At 45.6% G+C, this 22,547-nt stretch overlaps 1 protein-coding gene across 1 annotated transcript in view; it reads left to right on the top strand.

Moving 5' to 3' along the window:
* The window catches only part of DRG2 (developmentally regulated GTP binding protein 2), a 107,392-nt gene that overhangs the window by 39,354 nt on the left and 45,491 nt on the right, over positions 1-22,547 (top strand). Inside the window, exons 7-8 of the mRNA XM_086940823.1 lie at positions 14,083-14,173; positions 17,576-17,673. Of these exons, the coding sequence (XP_086796949.1) occupies positions 14,083-14,173; positions 17,576-17,673 (189 nt within the window). The remainder of the gene's footprint in view (positions 1-14,082; positions 14,174-17,575; positions 17,674-22,547) is intronic.

The following is a 22,547-nucleotide window of genomic DNA, read 5'->3' as shown; positions in this document are numbered from 1 at the left end:
ACCCTACTTAGAGAAACCTACCGATCACTGGGATGTGCAATTCAGCTAACTAAGGATCGCCCTCTTCGTGGAAAATTTGGAAGATCATCAGCGGATAAGGAAATGATGCCGTGCGCAAACCGAGACTTGACACTTTGCTGCTACCTCTTATATGTGTGAACTTTAACTATATCTCACAGTCCCACTACAGAACTTCTTTCTCTCTTGATTTATTTAGCCATATATGTGAAACCTTTAACTATATGTCACAATCATACTTTATATCTTTTACCGCACCTGATTTATTTATACTTATTATCCTTGATATGCACTGGGTCGCCTCATAACCAACCCTACCTCAACGAGCATGGTTTGTTACTATGACACACACCAAACCTTGCTCGCCACTTAATGCTTATTGCACAGTCATTATGAATATATCTATTTAATCTCGTCCATACAGTATATTGCTTTCTACCTCATTATTCTCTTGTTGTCAGTACTGCTTTTATAATGTCTATATGTTATTCTCTCCTTGTTAAGCGCTCTGATACTCACGGGTCTTGTTCGCGCTATACAAAACACTATAAATAAATAAATAAATAAATAAATAAAGCAAAAACAATACAACCCTGCCATTCACACATCAACCAACAGTCACACTACCACATTCATACATTTTCCACATTTATTCCAAACACAAAAGAGGCTGATTCTAAGAACGGGAAGACGTGCTTCTCAGTCCTTTTTAATGTAGATGATGCCATGCATGGGCTGTAGGTACCCTGGTCTGCATCGGTTTGTGCGAGCGGCATGAGGCAAGACGACCTAATGAAGCAGAAATGACTACACGGCAAGATTGCTGCCATTAAAGAAGAAAGGAACTAAATCAGCTGGAATAAGGCATCATCTACATTAAAAAGGACTGAGAAGCACGTCTTCCCGTTTTTAAATATCAGGAGGTCTCTTCAAAACAGCTATACCATGAAATGTTCGCCTCCCCTCTACAACTGAAGATAAGGAATTTCCCGGAGTGAGGTACTCATTATATAACTCAGGGGTTTTGTCTTCCCATGGAATTGATTATGAAGATAAGCTTAAACTTATTTATATAAGAACCCAGATAGTTCAGGCTACCATCTTAATTCAAGGTACCCTGCACACACTTACGGAAAAGAGAGTAGATACTCTTTCTTGACTGGTCCTGAGGAAGGTGGTTTTAACCCACCGAAACGCGCGTAGACCTGGCGTGGACAAGACACAAATTACATCTGTGTCACTAAAACCTTAGAATCAGCCTCTTTTGTGTTTGGAATAAATGTGGAAAATGTATGAATGTGGTAGTGTGACTTTTGGTTGATGTGTGAATGGCAGGGTTGTATTGTTTTTGCTTTATATTAAGGATTGAAATTCTAATAACACTGTGACGATCAAGGCACTTTGCACTTTGTTTTTAATTGAACTGAATTTAAAATGATATTTATAAACTTGATGTATATACAAGAAATGATTTAAAAAAAAGTAAACAAAAAATATATATCTTTTGATACACTTCAAAAAAAGAAAATAAACAAAATATATAAAATGAAATTCTTGTTGTTGTCTCACCTATGCTATTAAGAAGGTAAATAAACTTGCTTGATGTAACTAGTTATGAAAGTAGGAACTGGCCGAGGGGGGATTTCTGTATGTTCATATTGCTTTTTAAGCAGGTAATTGTTCATATGTGTCGATGTATGCACGTTATTGCTCCCAAGAATGGGGGTTGCAGTGTGGGGGTGGGTGGATTTATCTTTAGCGTGGTTATGGTGGAGTATCGGTATCCAGTCTTACGTGTAGGGGGCGGGTCAGAGTTACTTATCGGTGGTGTGCGATCTGTATCTTGTGTCATGTTGCTGAAATCAGGTCACCTCTCCTGGGTGCACTACCTTCCTTCTCATCTGTCATCCCAATGACGCTCAACCAAACAGGCGTCTATGTGACTCCCTGCTCAAGACACGCCTGGTGAAAGGATTTTAAAATGTCATCCCAAGGTTGTGCTATTGGGATGGCTCTCAGTCTCGTTGTCTCCTCCCTGTGAAGGGTTGCGCTTTCCGCTGCCGCCCAGTTATTGACGGAGGTGCACCAATGTTGGATTTGTGGTGGGTCCCTGCTCTTCCAATGTTTGATGATAAGCCTCTTGGCGGTGACAAGCCCCAGATCCCAAAACCTGGTGTGGACTTTAGTATGTTTCGCTCTTTTAAATAAACCCAGCAAACATGCCTCCCATGTGTGTGGCATTTCCACACCAGCCCCTTTCGTTAATAGCGACGTTATGCCGTGCCAGTATGCCAGCAGCCTGGGACAGGTCCAGAGCATATGCAGGATATCCGCATTTGTTAGTGGGCAGCGCGGGCATATCGACGTGTCTATTGCAAAATATTGGTTAATTTTGTCCGGTGACAAATACGCTCTATGTATTATGTAAAATTGGATGATCTTGAAGCGCGAGTTGCGTGGGATATTAATGGGTCCCTCCAGTATTCTCTCCCATTCCTTGTCCGTCCAGTCTCTGCCCCTATCTGCTGCCCATTTGTCTCTCAGTGGTTGGAGGGTGCGAGCTGTGTGCGACAATAGTGCTTGTGCTAACCAATGTATCACATGGGATCCATTTCCCATGACGTGCAAATATTGCACCAACAAGTGTGTCTGTGGTTCCTCGGTCATATCTCCCCAGGCCCTTGTGTACGTGCGTATCCAAGATGTGTGTAACAGGAACTGCCCTGACGGTAGGCCTGTGGTCGCCGCCAATCTATCGAATGGAAGCAGAGCGCCATCCGTGTATAGTTCAGCCATCGTGTCTATCCCGACCTGTTCCTATCGTTCCAGAGTGGACGCGGTTAGGATCCCTCCATCTTTGGGGGTGCCCAACAGAGGGAGTGCAGGGGCATAGGGCGTCACCGCCCGTGTGAGCCGCAAGCTGCGCGTATAGCACTTGTAAGCTACTGCTAAATGTAATTGCGTCGGGCGAGGTAATTTGGCTAGGGGATGAAACAGTGTAAGGACCTGTGTATGGGTCAGGGTTGAAGTATCGGAGGTCGTGTCAGTCAGGCACTTCCCACTCAGCCAACCAACCACCCACTGCAGTTGTGCTGCCAGGTAGTAGAGTTCTTGGTTGGGAACCGCTAGTCCCCGCGATGCCACTGGTGTATAAAGTTTCGTCAGCGCCACTCGGGCCTTGCCGGTGTTCCGAATGAGTGCTCTGACCATAGTTTCCAATTCTCGAAAGATGCGGTTTGGGACATATACCGGTATATTGGAATAATAGTATAGTAGCCTTGCTAGTACAATCATTTTCGTTAGGGTTACCCGGCTGGGTACATTGAGGGGAAGCGTTTTCCACAAGGTAATTTGTGCTTGCTGGGAAAAGATGGCCCTAACCAGGTTACCCTCTAATACATCCGCAGGGGACCGGTAGATATGGATACCCAAATATCTGAATGTGGTAGTGTGCCAGGCCAGCTGCACTCCGCCGAGTCGCACCTAGCATTCCTGCATGTCTGGGCTGATGGAGTACACCCCGGATTTACCCCAGTTAACCCTGAGTCCTGAAAGGGCTGCAAAGGTGCATAAGGTGTCCGCTAGCGCTTGTGGCACATGTGTGAGATCTTTAATATATAGAAACAAGTCGTCGGCATAAAGTGAGACCGCATGGATGCCGTCTACCAAGGGGATGCCCCAATCCTCGCCCTGTCTTCTTAGTAATTCTGCCAGTGGCTCCATTGCCAGTGAGAAGAGCAGCGGTGACCGAGGGCAACCCTGTCTCGTGCCTCTCCGGACTCTGATGGCTGCTAACAATAGGCTGCCGGTGCAGACCCGCACTGTGGGCGTCTGATACAGCAAGTTGACCATGTCTATAAAAGCATCCCCTAGCTCATATTTCTGCAATGCCGCCCGAAGGTAGGGCCATTCCACGGAATCAAAAGCTTTTTCTAAATCAAGCACTAAGCACCCCGACCTTGGCCATTGCTTCACTGCATACTCTTCTACTCTAAATATTCTGCAGATGTTGTGTGAGGTGCTCCGCATGGGTACAAAACCGTTCTGGTCGAAATGCACTAGTGTGGGTGTGAAGGGGGCTAGCCTCTGCACCAAAGTAGACGCTAACATTTTATAATCAGTGTTTAGAAGAGCAAGAGGTCGGTACAAACCCAATTGCTTTCCATCTCTACCTGGTTTTAAGAGGGAGACCAGGGTGGCCTCATTGAGCGTGGGTGGAAGGGAGGAGTCCTCTATTGCCGATTCATACATCTGGGATCAGCAGATCCGAGCTGGCCTTATAGAACTCCGCTGGCAATCCATCTGGGCCTGGGGACTTGCCATTGGAGAGCGCAGAGATGACTACGCCGAGCTCCTCTTGTGTTATGGGTGTTGCCAGGTCTCCACGCTGGGCATCCCGCAATGCCGGCAACGGTATGTTTGTGAGATATTCGGCAATATCCGGAAGGGGAGTTTGCAGGTAGGAGCGATACAGTGCATTGTAATGGGTGGTGAATGCGTCTTGTATCTCGCTTTGCGTGTAGAGCATGTCGCCCCTACTGTCCCGTATCTCCGTCACTGGTACCGTTCGGTCTTCTCTGCTGATCAGCCAGGCCAATAGCTTGCTTGGCTTATCAACCATGTTGTGTGTGCGGGCCGAGTGGGCTGCAAAATTGAGGCAGCGCAGCCTTTCCAACAATCGCTCGTGTTCCACCCGTGCTTCTAGTACGTCCCCCCCCCTCCATTCCCATCCGTCACCTGTTCTTTGTGTATGAGGTCGGCCTCAATCTTCGTTAAATCTTTTTCCAACTGTCTCCGTATATTAACCTGTATACCCAAGCAGTGGCCCCTGATCACAACCTTGAATGCATCCCATTCTATCTGTGGGGTAGATGCGGTGCCTGTGTTGTCCTCAAAGCAGTGTACTATTTGTGCAAATAAAGAATCACGAAATGGGGCGTCAAGTAGCAAGTCTGGTTGCAGTCTCCAGGTAGGGACAGGGGGATGTGTATGTGCCCATGCTAGGTCTAATACATGTGGGTTGTGGTCTGAATGCGTACGGCCCATATAATAGGCGTCAGTTACGTGTGGGAGCAAGTCGCTAGTCAACATGTATCTGTCTAAACGTACATGTAGGTCGTGGGCGCCCGAATAGTATGAATATATCCGGACATTTGGATTGCGACACCGCCATGCGTCACGCAGATCCCATTGCGTGACCCAGGTTGTGAAGGCTTTCATGGCTCCCAGCACAGGTGCACTCGGCAGAGGCGGAAAGGAGCGATCTAATGCGGCGTCCAAGACGCAATTGTAATCACCACCCAATATCCAGGGGAGGCCATGCCATGGGGACAAGACGGTAGAGACGTTTGCGAGAAACCCCTGTTGGTCTTTGTTAGGGGCGTATACTGATGCCAGCACTACAGGGCGCCCGTCCAGTCTTCCCCTCACTACCACAAGTCTACCCTCTCTGCCAATGTAGCAGTGTTCCACCTCAAGGGGAGTTCCCGGCCTTACCCATATCAGCGCGCCGCGGGCATAGGAGGAATAACCCGTGGCGTAGAGCTGCCCACGCCATCTGCGGCATAACGTATGTACCTCTGTGTCATTTAAGTGAGTCTCGTGCAGGAGCGCAATTTGGACTTGGTGCCTCTTCAAATAAGAATAAATTTGATACCTACGTGAGGGTTTATGCATACCACGCACATTCCATGTACAAAGTTTAATAGATGCCATTACGTTTGTTCAGGTGATTCCCCCCCCCCCCCCTCCTCTTTCCCGATATCACCATTCCAGTTGCAAAAGCATTACCTCCTAACAGTCCCAACATTTGTACATTGAACACACAATCATGATTACCTGCAATGGATGGATAAGGATACAATAAAACAACAAACGGTCCAGATAGCTCAGATAAACCTGAATAAAAATCTTGGGGAATAATACCAAAAGGTCGGCTGCAAAACGTGCAGATGTCCAAACACTCTATCGAGATAGTCAACATTCAAGTCTGGGAGGGGTTGCTGCCTGCCGAGCAAGGTTGAAGTATCTTAACCAATGAGTAAATGTAAGTGTACATTCTCCCTCCCGGGGGAGCAAGAATCGAACACAGCCGGCCCTGTAGTAGGTCATGTGGCGATGCTGACAGCATGGTGGCCTGTATGCTCTTCACCCCTAGTGTGTGGCAGTCGTCAGCATAGGCGATGTAGTTCTAGGAGGCCCATCGGGTCAGAGGATTAGCCAGCCAGGTCTTGCCGACCAGAGCAGTTACCTATTCTTGTTCTCTTGACCTCCTGCCAGCAGTCATGCAGCCAGGATCAATACTCATTGTGTCTCCCGGTTGGCAACCAAGTGTCCCAGGAGCGGCCCCTCTTTGTGCTGTCCCGGCGCCAACAACCAGCCGGAGCCAGACTTGGCCGGGTGTTGCGGCCCTCCCGCCAGGCGCCCTGGCCCGGCACTGAAGAAAAAGAGGGGGGAGGATCGATTTGGTCTCTCAGCCGAACAGGTCCACCGTCTGCTGCGTGACATCCGGTAGTTCCGAGGAAAACTGAGAGTCTGATAGTCCATAGATTGCCTCATCATCACTGGGCAGGGCTTGAGGGCTGGTAATCGGGATAGACTGTGAAATTGGCGAATTGCTAAGGTCTGCAACTATACGCAGTGCATCTTGCTGCTCCTGATGTATTACGTCTTCAGGTGGTCCGGCGCCCGGCTGTGTTTGGTCATTGGGGGCCGGTGATGATCTATTTCGGCGCCTCCGTCTCGGGCCTCTGTTCCGTTTCACATGAGAGGTTCCTGTGAGTCTTCGGGGGGCCTTATCTGTGCCGCTGTCCAACCATGCCTCCACCTCTTCTGAGCTAGTAAAGAAGTGCGTTTTGTCGTGTGCCACCACACGGAGTTTCGTGGGGAACAGGGGAGGGTATTTGAGACCAATATGGCATAATCGTTTTGTCACCGCCAGGAAAGAGTGTCAGTGGCGCTGTACCTGGACCGTGTAGTCAGGAAAAAACATGATTTTGGCGTTATCGATCTGGACGTCGTGAAGTTTGCGTGTTTACCTCAGGATGGAGTCCCGGTCTCTATAATTCAGAATGCGGAGGAGGAGTGGTCGAGGATTAGAGCCCGTTGGAAGAGGCCTCGTCTGAACTCGATGTGCCCGTTCCACCACGAAGTGGGGCGAAAATGATCTTTCCCTTCCCATCGTTCCGGCACTCCCACTATCCGCACGTTGTTTCATCTCGCCCACCCTTCCGCATCCTCTGCCCGATCATCCAGAAACTCGACTCTGTTGAGGAGGTCTCTCATTAGTTTATCCGACTGGGCGACCCGGGGTTCGAGGTCCGACGTAGAACTCTCCAGGGTGGTGGTGCACTCCGCACGTTTCTTGTGGTCTGCTCGTAAATGCGTTAGATCAATGGCGACTCCATCTATCTTCGTTTCCAGTGATGTGCGTGTGGCCGCCAACACAGTGTCAAGTTTGGTCGTTACTTGGTCGGCCTCCGCCTGTTTTGTAAATTTGTCCATCTTGCCTCGCGATTGCGCTCCTCCGGAGCCTGTGCGTGTTCTGGTGCCTCCAGACATGGGCAGCGTCGAAGGTGCGTGTGCTATGTCTCTGAGCACAGTGACTGGTAGTTTGCCCAATTACAGTCTCAGTCCCAAAAAGCGCAGACAGGGAAGCGCTCGCGGGTAGGGGTGGGCAGGGATATGGTGGCTTCTGGGTTTAATTTTGCAACGCCTCGTGTCTGTTTAAGGGCAGCCTGATGTGATCTAGCGTGTGTGGGCGAATCTGCCACGACCAAAGATTGTCCGCCAGGTCTTCTCGGGCCAGTCCGCCGGTCTTTACGTTATGTGTCCGAGTTTCACCAACCCCTTATCTCTAGTGCTTTCTGTGGCGCAGCTGCCTCTAGTTATCCTTCCCCCTATTCTTTGCGCCAGCCAGCAGTTGCGCCTCATGGGTGTCTTTGGTGCCTCAGTCTGGTGTGGTCCCTGGACAGGGCCAGGCCGCTGCGCAGTGCAGGCTCTTGTGAAGGCAGTCCCTGTGTGCTGCAAGGTTCGGGTCTGTAATCGCCCCCAGCTTCAGCCACAGTGTCCCTCCACCATATGAGGCACGCCACCATCGGTATTGGGCCCCCAGCGGCTTACTCGCGATTCCGGGGTTCCACGACGTCGCCTCCTGGCTGCCTCACGCAGGGACTCCAATGTCTCCTTTAGGCCGATGGGCGCTTCCTCAGCTGGGTGTCTCGCGCCGGAAGCGTGCCACCGATGCACCACTAGTGTTACCCGGCCGGGGAACAATCAGGGGTTACATGCGGGCGTGTAATATCCCTTTGGTAGGCTGTGTGTCGGGGCCCGGGTATCGCGATCCGTTTCCGCCGCTTTCACCTCCCGCACTAGGCCTCACTTTGCGGCCTTGTCCTCCGCCTCAGGCTCGCGTGGTTTCTGCCGCCGTTGCGGCCCTCAGGTGTGCGGCTGCCTTCTGACGGGACGCCCCGGTGCGGCCTGGAGGCACCTAGCAGCGCAATATTTGGCAGGGTGGTAGCCTGTAGGTCCGGGCTGCAGTCACCGGAGTGTGGGCTAGCTGTGTTTGGTATTTGCGGAGAAATGTCCCGGTAAAGGGGAGCTCACGCCGGAGCTCTACCCGTAGACGTCTGGCCTCACTGCGTGCATAGCCACGACCCATTTCTTAATGTATTGATAATGTGGAAAGGGGAATAACGCAAACTATTGTATCCTGCGTATCTCTGTTGATCTTTGATACAAACATAAAATCCTGGCTGCAGTATCTACATTTTTTGTAGAGATTGTATAACTAGAATATCCTCTTATCAGCCGTTTCTCTTTCAAAAGCTTTCCATGTTTTAAGTAATTGTGCATGGTTGTACAGTACCTTTATAAGGTGGAGTAAATGATCTGATGGGGGATGCTGCCTTTGAGATTTGAGATGAAAGCTAGTATAGAGTAACTAATTATTTCAGGTTGGTAGGTTTGGTAAATAATTCTGCATACATTCTGAATTCAACCTTGTATATTCAGATGTCTAAGAATTAATTCCTTTTTCTTAGTTTGGCTGTAAATTGAAGGTTATTCAAACAAGGTCTGAAAAAACAGAACTTCGAGTATTTCAATATCACTGGTCCAGATAAAAAAGGTGTCCTCTAGACCAGGAAGTCACATTCTCAGAGAGGAGGGCTACTTCAATGTAGATGTTTCTGCTCAAATGGCCCCATGTATAAGATCACTATCTTCAGGACACATGTGGCACCGACACAGGTACCCTGAAGTGGTTCATAGAAGCAGTCTTTAAACTTAACAAAATTACTTTTAAGGACCAGATTCCGCACGTTCTACCCCAGAATGTCCCTGAATATCAAAATCTTGCTAATTACTGTTTGTTCAGTGGCATGTATTGCCTTATCTTAAAAGATCCACTGAAGGAGTGCATAGTAAAATATTTGCTGGCCATAAGAAAGCAAGATTCAACATATTCAGTTGCCCATTATTTCAAAAACTGGCATCCAAATAAACCAGGGTTATTAATTAATTTCTGGAATAGATGGTATTCTAAGAAATCCCAGGGCAGTGGAGATTGTACCTAGGCTCAGAGTATATTGGAATCGAGATATCTCATAGACTTAAAAAGCAAAAATCCTGCAGGCATGAATAATGAAAAAAAATGTGGGTGAATATCTAAACTGTAGGATTTTTTATACATGGGACTTATGTGTCAAGTGACACCAGTACTCTCATGAGAAATCAAGGGGCGATTCCGATTCGGGGAAAACGCTCCGAATAGCCGTTCGGAGCGTTTTTCCCGTACGAATCGTACTCTGCAGCGTCCCCCGTATGTACGACTAAGTACGATTCGTACCAGGAGGCGTACTCCGTACGAGTCGTACAGAGGTCCGTACGACTCTAATCTCCGAACGATTCTCCCTCGGAACCCGATGTACACGACATCTGTACGGTTCGCGGCTGGTTTTTACGACCCAGCAAGTATGATACGTGTCGTGTACGCACCGTACAACGCTTTTTCTACGGGAGCTGAAAACAGCCATAAAAGCAAAGATCGTGCCGAAACCAGTACAGAACGCCCCCCCCCCCCCCCGGGTACGGTGCATACCCCCATGATCGCAGGGGTACGCACCGTACCCCTGCGATCATGGGGCGTACGAGCCGTACCCCATGTACCATGGGCGTACGAGACGTACACCCATCGTACATGGGGTACGGCTCGTACACCCATCGTACATGGGATACGGCTCGTACACCCATCGTACATGTGGTACGGCTCGTACACCCCATGATCGCAGGTGTACTGTGCGTACCCCTGCGATCATGGGGGGTACGGACCGAACGGTGTGTACGTGTTTGTGTGCTTTTCCGTACGACTCACCTGACGTGGACCGTTTGAATCGTGTCCTCATACCCCGGTCCGGATCGTACTCGTCGGGGCGTACGGCATGTGTACGAGTCGTACGGCATGTGTACGAGTCGTACGGCATGTGTACGAGTCGTACGGCATGTGTACGAGTCGTACGGTTCACTGTTTAAGCCTTGCAATACATACGGATCGCGACGATTCGGACTGATTCACGGAATACGGATCGTACTACGCGACTCGGACGGACGGGTACGATTTGTACGGAGAGGGCTCTGGATTCAAATCGTACGGACGTTTTTTTCCCGAGGAATCGACCCCCAAGTGTTGTTTAGAATTGTGTTGTTATAATCCACAGGAGCCACTCGTAGACCCAAAAGACTAGGGTATGAGACATTCAAATTCAACAATGTCCTATCGAGTATCATTAAGAAACATACTTCATAGTTCTTAAAATATCATATTAAAAGTATGATGCCCCAAAAAATTAAATAAAAATAAAAAAAAGAACGGAAACAAAGGCTAAGACCAAATAAATCACCGGATGCAAAAGGATTATTCATATCACCTGTATTTAAATGCATCATATACATTCAAGTAAAACAAGTGAAATGAGTGCTCTGTGTATATGGCCACTCCAGCTGGGGCTATCCCTCATATTTCTGGTGGAGCCAAGTGTTTCTCCATGGGTTTGCCCACTGAAATGGTGGCTGCTATACCCTCTTTAGAGAGACCCCCCTCTCACTGAGTTAAACCCGAATGCCTAATGAGCCTGCTCCTGGTGGCCCCTCTTTCCTGTTCTCGCCAGTTAAGCTTATGTGACGAATGCTCCACAGTTTAAAAAAGGAAGAATTTGGATCTAGCAGTCTGTGTGCCACAACTGATGATACGGTTTTAAAATTTCCATCTGGTGCTATTCCTTAAGTTGCTGTTCTAGGTAATGTACCGCTTCTATTGGAGCGAGTGAGAGAAGACTATTCAAAGTTGAGAAATAAGGTCATTCACTGGCTAAGCACTCATGTTGAGGAGGTAGGGCCCATTGGTCGCCATAATATTATGGTGAGACACGTTTGTTGGGTAGGGATGGTTCGTAATTACTTTGGGGAGACTGTGTGGTTGTCAATTTTAACCAAAAGGAGGTGGCAGCACAGGTCTTGGAGCAGGCTTCCAGGCCATATAGTATCCCCACTTCCATCTGTTACCGTTGGGCTTTTTCTATAGGCCATTTCAAGCTGTGGGGCATTTTCCCTTGTTGCAGACCTCACTCCCCCAGATTGCTCCCATTTCAAAAGCGTACATGTTTATCATTTCAATTTCTAACTGATTCGTACCACTGAATCTTTGGGAGTGTAATGATTGACTGTTTCAAGCGCTTCCTGTCTCTGAAAGCCCCGATCCCCCAGGCTAGTTTGCCCCTTTAAGTGTGTTCATATTATGCATCATAGCATAGAATTTGCGAGCTGGCTTGAATAGTTTAAAACATGACGAATCATTGATCTTGTTTATTAGACCATTTCGAAGTGATCTGTTTGCCATAAACTTAGGACGTGTCTAATACTTTCCATTTAGACGATTGAATCTATTTTTCGCTGCTTGCGTTTCCTTCCCTTTCTGGTAGATATAAATGAGGGATGTTAACATTGATATCACTCTCTTGAATGTCACTTTAAGGAGTTTCATATGGTGTCCCCTTTTGTTCAGGTTGTACTGATTCTTTTCTAATTGGTCTAAAAAATGAATGTTGCAAATTTTTTATAATGCTAATCCTACATAGATGGATGCCTAGCATCTTCACTCATAATGAAAACTGTTAGAACACCCTGAGGAGAGTTGTGAAACATCATGTTGGTTCGTTATTATGCAAATTTAAAATGCATCCCTGTGTGTGGGCATAACCTTCTATTAAGGCAAGATCTATGTGTACATTTAGTGCGTCCTTTCATTTGGAACATACCACATTTGGAGATTTTCGGAACTCCGTGTTGTATGAACACAGCTAAATATGCTCTTTGGAGAAATTAGTGCTTGGTCTGATTGTTTCCTTACGACCCACATTCACAGTGCTTGGTGGCACCTCAATCATTGACTTTACTTTTCTTTCAGTTTCATTTTTTGTTCAATTAACAACATCAAGATAAAATCCAAAGGGTTCAGTGACCACAAACCCTGTATATCTCTCATTCGAGATGGGAATCCTCTCTAGCTGGGGACCTTCATAGGGTCTTTAGTAATGGGGGTAAAGTTGACCCACCAGGGTTTGCAGCTACGGTGATCAGGGGTCATTACGGCAGCTTTCAAAGTGGAAATGTTTAGCAGCTGTGCTCAAGATCTTACACTTTCTTTGACAGAAGATTCGCTTGATCATGATATTTTGGGCGCCTTTGACACAATTGCTAAGAAAGTTTTTGATCTTTTGACAGTTTGTGATCAGAATTCTCTACCTCAAGTGGTGGTTTGAAAAAAACTGTTCTAAAGCCCATATGAATTTAAAGAAGGCCCTTAGTTCATGCCCTAGGGATAAAGCCTTAATAGCTTCCTTTCGCCGAGCTATAAAATAAGGCTTCAAAGGCTAAAGACATTTTTAAGGAATGAGGTGTGGGTACGACTTTTACAAGCCAGCTGTCTAATAATGTCTCAACATTTAGTGCTATTAACCAGTCACCCGATTTTCACTGGTTCTGATAGTGGTTTGGTTTGTTCACACATTTCCCCTGAAAGCTGGTTGAGGAGCTTTCAAGGTATTTATAAAGCAACGCCCGACATTTAGAATATTGGAGTGTCGCCTCAGCTCCTAAGTTGCTCTAACCTGGTTTTCTTGCTGGAGGAAGTGAATGTCACCATTTTGTGGTTGTCAAAAGACAAAGCCCCGGGTGCAGATGGCATCCCCCATGATCTGTATATCAGTAAACCCGATTTGCGTGCCCCTTTGCTTATGCAGACTATTAATGCTGCTGTAAGGGTTTATCTACCTCCATCTTGGTCCAACCCTATCATTATGCCGATCTTTAAAAAGGATGAAAAGATCTCCCCCCCCCCCCCCCCATCTCGTTGATCAACACTGTTGTGAAGGTCATTGGATTTCATGGACATTACATCCCCCTTCGACCTGGTTAAGAGGGCGAAATTGTGAAACATCATGAACCCTGATATAGGGTATTTTCTGAATGATTTGCACATTAAAATGTCTGCAGTCCTCTGTTACAGTAATGTCTGCTTGTGTACGGACACTTTGTGTCCGGAGAAGGGTGCGCCAGGGTTAGTTTTTAGCTAAATTTAGAATCTGCCTATACACCTCACTTCTATACGTGGATACCGCAGGCATTGTAATCCGGCATTCGGATTGCGGCCCTGGATGTCAGACGGATCACCACCGACGTCTTGTCAGTGGTAGTCTATACAACATCGTAATCGGGCCCTATATTTAAAAAATGTTATGTACTCTTTGTTGATGTTGATCTATTGTTTTAATTTTGATGCTCGGTGTATTTTATGGTATTGTGCAATGTAGTAGCTGGAGCTACAGATATTCTGAAGCATTTTATTGGTTATGTATATGCATTTTATGGATCTTTTTTGGTTAATTTATTTTAACCGAATAAAGAAATTTTGATTATGATTATTATTTATAGAAATTCTATTTTACTGGCTGACTGTCACATATGGAGCAATAACTATTCAAATAATTAATGTTCCTCTTCATTTTGCAGCCAAAGAAAGGTGGCGGTATGTCCTTCAATTCAACAGTTCCTCTGACGCAGTGCTCTGAAAAGTTGGTGCAACTCATCCTCCATGAATACAGTATCCTTTCCTCCTGCATCTGTACACAGAATGTATCAAGAGTGCAAAGCAACATTTTGTAATTGCTTTAAAATGCCTTACTTTTTATGTTGTCTTTCCCTCCTTATTTTAACATCTTTTGTGTCACAAAGGCTAGTAAAATTACCTATTGGTGATCTCAGGTTTTTCTTTTTTAGGTGCATTCTTGAGGAGTACTGTCATTTTGTCCCACAAGTTTACTAATTCTAGTTGTCAAAAAATATAATTTTGTGATACCCCTGTTTTCCTCCATTCAATCCCCAAATGTGTTTTGTTTTGCAACCTACAAAAGCTTTGTAAAATATTTTTTATAATGAAGGCGCTAGTGTGGGTGAAATTGTGGCGGCTCCAGTTTCATTGTTTATATCTACAACACTTAAAACCCATAAGTCACATCTAAGGACTCGCTACATTTAGACTGTGGGCAAAACGAGGAGTCTTCAGTACCTCCCACAATGACTGTACTTTATGGCAGTTTTCACTGAGTTTTTAGGTCCTGTGTGGAGACAGTTTTGGTTGTTTCTCTAGGCTTTTATAGTTAAAATAATTTGTCAATTAAAAAATATATACAAACACATGTAGATACATAGAAGGGCTTTGGTTCTATTCTCTTCACCTGTTCAACTCTCATGCACATTTTGCTGCCAACATAGCAATACACCATAGTGCAATTGATAAACCTATTTCTGTCATTGGCTAGCTTGCGTTACGAGTGGGAAAACACACAAGATGATGGACGGAATGTTGCACAATGGCAAAACATTCACCCCCAGTCACAGATCTGGGTTTAATCCATCGTTATTTTGCTCACCAAGCCATCCCAGTTCAGACATGGCCATATGCAAATCAGTCTTCACCCTGTGCCTCATGGGAACAGTCAAGCCTGAACTGTCAAGCCATGTCTTTCCTGGACCGAAATCAAGCATCCTAGGACCGATTTCTGGCTATCAGCCGTCTTCAACCAGGATAGCTTGACTTCAGTGGCCTAGTGAGCATGGGACCCACGTCTGGGCATACCCTTCCCACATAGGGTGAACAGCAAAACACACAAGATGATGGATGGAATGTTACACAATGGCAAAACATTCACCCCCAGTCACAGATCTGGGTTTAATCCATTGTTATTTTGCTCACCAAGCCACCCCAGTTCAGACATGGCCATATGCAAATCAGTCTTCACCCTGTGCCTCATGGGAACAGTCCAGCCTGAACTGCCACTTGCGTTACGAGTGGGAACAATTTTCCCCATCACATATTCACATCTGCCTTAAAAGAAGTATAATTTAGTGCCATAGCAAATAGGCCAGTACTTTACTTTGCCAATTCTTTCTAGTCATAACCCTTTTCAAAAAGATATATTAGTTTGTGTTTAAACTAGGTATTCAGGTTACAGTAATTCAATGCCAATAATATATTTTCTTTGCTCTAGTAACAACCATAATTTTCCTTTGGTGTGCATAAGAGAATAAGAGGTTTCTATAAATGTTATAAGTAGCCATGCCTGCCGGAAAGCACCTGTTTTGATCTGTTAAATTAAAAACCTAACCATTGTAGATAATGTTTACATTTTTATCATGTAATATGCAAGCTTCTGGTTACCACATTTATACAGCAGAATATTTTTTTATTTTCTTCATTGCACCACCAGGGCTCGAAAAATCCCAAAAATGGTACTTGTCCTGCAGGTCTAGTACCTTAAAAACATTTCTCAACCTAACTGCAACCTACTCCGTCTCTGAAAGCGGAGCAAATATGACAAGATAAGATTTAAAGGCATCTTTATTGCTCATTAACTTTGTGAGCAATAAAAATGCCTTTAAATCTTGATATTGTGTCACATTTGTTCTGTTTTCACAGACAGAGGACAAAAGTTGGTTTGTTTTCCTACTCGCCAGAAAGGGCGAGTAGGACCAAAAAACAGCTCGACCTTGTTAAATTTAGCTTGACTATGCGAGCGGTTGAGTGGAATTTTCGAGCCATGACCACCTTGCCAAGACCAGATGTGCTGGCATTTCCAGTATGTTATTCTACTGCAATTATGACTTCCCTCCCATGATGACTCCCTTCAACTAAGTCACAGGACAGGAATACTTAAAAGTATTTTTGTGAAGTGCACACTGCACAGCTTAATTGTTATTGCCACAACATTGAAGGAATCTTGGTTACAGGGATTTGTTGAGGCCGATCCTATTTATGTTAATATGACTTTACATATGGAACTCCCTTCCGATTCAACTCAGAACCTCCACCCAATACCAGCCCTTTCGAAAGGCCTTAAAAACCTTTCTATTCTCTAAAGCATTTCCCTCATAAGTTCTCCTCTTTCCCTCTCCCTGATTCATGATCTCAGGGACTTCGCTTACTGTAGCGCCATGAAACCTTTTGGTGTACGTGCGCTGTATAAATATTTTAAAATTCAAATATAAGGAGAGTTTGCTATTGCATGTAACATACATATAATCATCCACAATCTATAGTGCACATTGTACAGTTTAGAGTATAGGCCCATATACAGGCATGGTGTGTGACAGTGTATAGTGTTGGAATTTATATATGTGGCTTCTATCACACTATTCCAAAGTTCATACATTTAGGAGAAGAGTTCTAATCAAAATGGCAGACAACAAAGAGGGTTATTTTTAGCTTGCCCCTTTTTTCTTGACACTGCTGATTGGTGAATGCCTAGAGGAATATAATTTCAAAGGCAAGGAATGGTTGAGGAATAGCCTCTCTTCCTTCTTCCTCTGTATTGGGAAAGTAATGCTGACCGGTTGTGTAAGGGTTGGGTTGCTTGACTTGTTTCTGGAGGTAGATCGAGGATTACCTGTTTGAGCATTTGTATGTGAGGCTGGTAATCTTAAAAGTGACACTGCCTTGCATAGCTAGTAAATCCATTTTAGGGAACAAGAGAATTGGTGGAATGTCTTAAATCCAGAGAAAAGTCTTTATGGGGCATTCTGATCTCTATATAGTTGCTTGAATTAGTGAGGCAGCATAGAGTTAATCTGTGTAGTTATGGTGAGAGCTCATCATGGCAACATAAACCACAGGAAGGTTTTCACTGGATTAAAAGCATGGGTTTTCTTGATAAGTTTCATTTAGGCTTGATAGAAATAATGCTTGACTACTTGCAGTTAACATGAATTTAACTACTACCTTTTGGATTATTTGCATTAGAGGAATTTTTGAGTATTTTCTAGTTGTTTACCAATTGCACATTCCTCTGTCCTTATGCTCTGACTTCGGAAGTCAGTTGTATGCCATATGTGTGTGAAGCAAGAATGTGGCTGGATTCAAAGGACAGTGGTGACCATACTGTGAAATGTAAATTGCTGTGTGTCCATGACATATGTGATACATACTCCTTAACAGTACATAACTTAGAAATCTTCAATGCTGAAATCCTGTTTCGAGAAGATGCAACCCCTGATGATTTCATTGATGTGATTGTAGGAAACCGGGTCTACATGCCTTGCTTATATGTGGGTACCACTTGGAGGAGGGACTTTAACTTCACCTTTTACTCATTTTTAACGATGCCAGACATTTTCATTATAGATCACGATGTATTGTGATGTGGTGTTTGATTCTCACAGAAAATTATTCCAACCAGTACAGGGAATACTGAGGAGGAGTTCCCAGTATTGACACTTTTTCTGGCTAAAGGCACTCTGAAGCAAATATTTTTGGAATCTTTATGCCCAGCATTGTCCCCCAAGTATTGACTGACTTTAAAAGGCTCGAGGGTAGTCTATTCAGATAGATCTGTTGTGCCAAGTCTTAAAGTAAAAAAGAACAATTGATGGACAGAATGTAGAACAATGTCATATATTCACCCCAGTACAGAGATCTGGGCCAAAATCCATCGTTTTTTTGCTCACCATGCCATTCCAGTTTGGACCCAGCCATATGCAAATCAGTCTTGACCCTGCACCCAATGGGAACAGTCCAGCCTGAACTGCCAGGACAGGTCCTCCCTTGACTGGAAGCAAGCATCCTAGGACCGCCTTTGGGCTTTCAGCCGTCATCAGCCAAGATAGCTTGACTCCAGTGGCATGGAGAGCACAGGACTCACTTCTGAGCATACCCGTCCCACTTGGGGTGACAAATGCAAAAAAAACAATTGATGGACAGAATGCAGAACAATGTCGTACATTCTCCCCAGTACAGAGATCTGGGCCTCAATCCATCGTTTTTTTGCTCGCCATGCCATGCCATGCCATGCCATTCCAGTTTGGACCCATCCATATGAAAATCAGTCTTGACCCTGCACCGAACTGCCAGGCCAGGTCCTATAAGTCTTAAAGTAGGCTTATTGTTATCTGCCCATTCTTTAACATCTAGTTTTCAGAGTCACCTTTGTGCAGCTAGTTGTCTTAAGTACAAATAAAATAATAGGCGCCATTCTTCTGAAACAAAGCGATTACCAGTGCCATGAGTTTAGAGGAGCTCAGGGAACCAAACAGAAGGACTTTGTATTGGTGGTGTATTTTCCAAATTCAAATCTAAAAAACAATCTGCCTTCTGAAGATGGGAATGTGAAAGCTCACTTCTGTGGAGCACATGCCTTTTTAAAGTCAATCATTTTTATTGTGTGGGGAAGCAACATAATACACAGCCCAGCTGCCTACATCAACTTGCCAGCAGGGTGTATTCTCTTGGCAATTACACAGCGTCTGGGCCCACAACCCGGAGGGCGACCCTGCATAAGAGTTGAACTGTAAGAGCAACCTTTCAAATGCCTTAGCCACCTCTTTTAATAGAAAAACAAACTAGACACAAACACCCCTACCCCCATCCCCCTTACTCCCCCCACTCCCACCCCGCTCTGCACCAGCTTCAAACTCCTTCCTCCAACCTCTAGGACCCACCGGTCTCCCCAACACCATTCCGTCAGGATTTGTAGCCCCCGGAGACTCCAAGGGAATGAGTTGCAGAATTTGTAGGTATTTCGAGCACGTTACTTCTCGTAGGTCTTTAGAAAGAAGTTGTAAGAACGGGCCCCAGAGCTTTGCGTATTCGTTGCCCTTTCCATCCATGCCCAGCGAGAGACGTTCCATAGCTAAAATGAGCCAAAGCCTTTGTATCCAATCCCGCGGGTCTGGTATAACCGGGAAACCCCACTGCGCTAAAAGGACCTGCCTTGCCGCAAGCAGAGCTAATGCAATCTGTCTACCCCTCAGCGAGCGCAAGGGAAAGGACTTAGGGTGGGGAAGCCCCAACAACACATGCTCAGGCGCCCGGGGAAAGGTTATCTGAAACGCGCCATCTGAATCATCTAGAACCACCTCCCAGTATTGCACCAACTTCAAGCAATGCCACAATAAGTGCACCAAAGTCCCTGAGTGGCCACACCCCCGCCAGCAGAGGCCTTACTTCGCGGTGTCCCATGCCTTGATGCGCGCCGGTGTATAGTACCAATAAGCGGCCACTTCATAGTTCGATTCGGTACCTGCAGTGTTAAAAGCAGTGTGGTGTACGCGGTAAAAGATATGCTCCCACTCCTTACTCGTCAATGGGCGCCCTAACTCTATTTCCCAGCGGACCTCCGCCTTCGTACGCTGCTTCTTAGGATGGCGCAGAATCATCGCTTATAACTCCGATATGATCTTGCGGTCATCTTTCTTGCAGACTAGCCATTTTTCAAACACTGACAAAGGGCGAGACATAGAGGCAGACATTGACTGGCTGGGTCACCCAGTGTGCTAACTGCGAATAGTGGAAAGCGTCGGACTCTGGTAGCCATCAAGGTTGAAGAGTGAGCCCACCCTCTTACAGCCTTCCTCTCGCCTGTGATGAAAGACTGGAGACAGACACCCCGGCGGGAAGTCCGGATTATCAACGATAGGAGTCATTGGGGAGGGAAAAGTAGTCCACCCCCTGCCCTGCCCCAATTGGTCCCATTCTGTGAGTGTCAGGGAGGTCACCGGGGAAGAATAAAGGCCTCACTCCCTGTGCTTGCGTGGTAACCACAACTCACTCCAAATGTTACAGCCCGCCACCGTCTGGTCCATAAACTTCCAATGCTTGCTAGACATTGCCCTATTCCATTCTGCTATATAGCGGAGGCAGGATGCCTGATAGTAAGCCTTCAGCAGGGGAAATCCCAGCCCACCCACCGTTTTCGGGGTAGTGGCGAGGGACAGCGCCAGCCGCGGCCACTTATTGTTCCACAAAAACTTATTAAGGAGCCCCTGCAGTTTCCAAAGAGTCCCCGGCGGGGAACTCAAGGGCAGCATTTGGAATAGGTAAAGGACCCGCGGGAGCACAGTCATTTTCACCGCCGCCAACCTCCCGTACCAGGCCAAGTTAAGGTGGGTTCAATCAGAGAGGGCCTTGACAGTTTGTTAAACAAGCAGCCTATAAATAAGGGACACGGTTTTAGCGAGAGAGGGGGGATAGTCCGATACCCAAGTATGGAATATCCGAGTGCTCCCACTGAAAGTCAAAGTCTTGCCACAGATCCTGCACGTCTGCGTCCGGGATGGAGACATTAAGGATGTGTGATTTGGCGAAGTTAACTTTAAATCCTGCCACCTTTTGGAATTCAAGGAGTTCCACCGACAAGTGTCATAGGGAGGAGTGAGGTTGGGTGAGCGACAAAATAACGTAATCCGCGTAGAGGCTAATCTTGTGAGTATCAGCACCAAACTGGACCCCCGTGATGCCCATATGGGACCAGATGCATTGAGCAAAGGGCTCCATATAGAGCGCAGAAAGCAAGGCGGAGAGGGAACATCCCTGTCACGTTCCCCTAGTGATGGAAAGAGGGGTGACTTACGGCCATTTACCCGCTCTGCCGCACTAGCTGCCGGGTAGAGGCACTAAACCAAATCTAGGAAGTTATCTCTCACCCCGAATGCCCTCAAAGCAGCAAACAGGTACTCCCAGTCGACTCGGTCAAAGGCCTTCTCCAGCACATGCTCTTTTGAAGCACTGCTATGGAGTTACATATGCTGGGGAAATGCCTTACTAACAGTTTTTGCTTCTTGACCAATTTGTTTGCTCCTTTAAGATCCAGAATTGGGTTATTTCTTAAACTTGTGTTTTTCTTGACAAGTAGGTAGTTGCTGATGTTCTCATCTCTCTGTATTTTTAAACCAACTCCACCACTTTCTCTTGCAAAAGAGATTACATGTCCGTACCAGCAGATCCAGGAGAACTGATGTTGGAACCGTCATAGAATGCTGGTTAGGGAACAGCTGAATTTGATTCTGCACACTCATTTCTGTCTTATCCTCTGTCATGAAGGGAGTTTTTAATACTGCCTCCTACTGCAGAGCTGAGCACTGTTAAAGGAGCAGGTCAGAAGAGAATGATTCTTACTCCCCAGCTGTGCAATGACAGGGGGACCCACATGTTTCTCAGCTAACTTCTCCATTCAACCTGAAGCAAACATCCTTCCTGTTTCTTAAAACGCATCCCCAACAGATTCTGCACCTAATAAAATTAAAGTGGACTATAGATAACACAACATCATGATCATCTTTCCAAGACTACTTCTATTCACAAATCTGACACCTGTCAAAGAGAGCTGGAGTGGCATCAGAGCGAGCAGGCTGAGGAGAGTGAGTACCTAAAAGAAAAATGCGCTTACATTTACTTTAAGTAACAAGATGTTGAGCTGTCGAGTGAATACAATAAAATAAACCAAGTTGCTTCTCAAAAATAGCAGCCTTCAACAGAGGCTATGTTTGGGACTTATGCTCAATGTTTTAAAATGTACAGAGCGCTATAGCTAGTCCTCTACTTATCAGAATTTCCCTGTCACCTTATACTACTCGCTGTTTTGTTTATCCTTCCATGTTCTAGGGAGCGCTTGCATTACAATGCAAGGAGGACTGTTCTACACCTCCATGTATAATTTTTTAATGTTTTAGTCCGTAATCAAGATGCAAGTCCGACTTATTGGCTTTGTCAAAGCTTATTATCATTGAATAAGAACCTATGACAGATGCTACGATTCCATTTTTTCAGTTTCTAAAAGCTGTTTGCATATTGGTGTTAACAGACAAATGCACAATAGCTGATTTATTTAATTAGTGAATTTTTCAAAATTAAAAACCATGAACATAAAGAAAATTACTTCTTATTGAAATATTTTCTTTGTTTAAAGTGTGTTTATGGCCATCAAAGAGAATCCCATGATTTATTATAATCTATGTTCACGAATATTTTAATTGGCAAGCATTTGTCAGCTTTCCATTTTTACTGTGTAATCTTTAGCTGGGGAATAATTTTTGGGCTTTTGTCGGAAAGGAAGGTGCTTTTTTTTTTTTGTCCTTCATGTAGTGAGTAAAGATCTAATCTCTTATACTTCTGCAAGTAAAGTACCTGAAATGGAAACATAACCGTG

This window comes from Lissotriton vulgaris, chromosome 10 (assembly GCF_964263255.1).
Source record: "Lissotriton vulgaris chromosome 10, aLisVul1.2, whole genome shotgun sequence".
NCBI lineage: Eukaryota > Metazoa > Chordata > Amphibia > Caudata > Salamandridae > Lissotriton > Lissotriton vulgaris.
The sequence above is the reverse complement of the archived record's forward strand: the minus strand, read 5'-3'. Positions and strand labels throughout refer to the sequence as shown.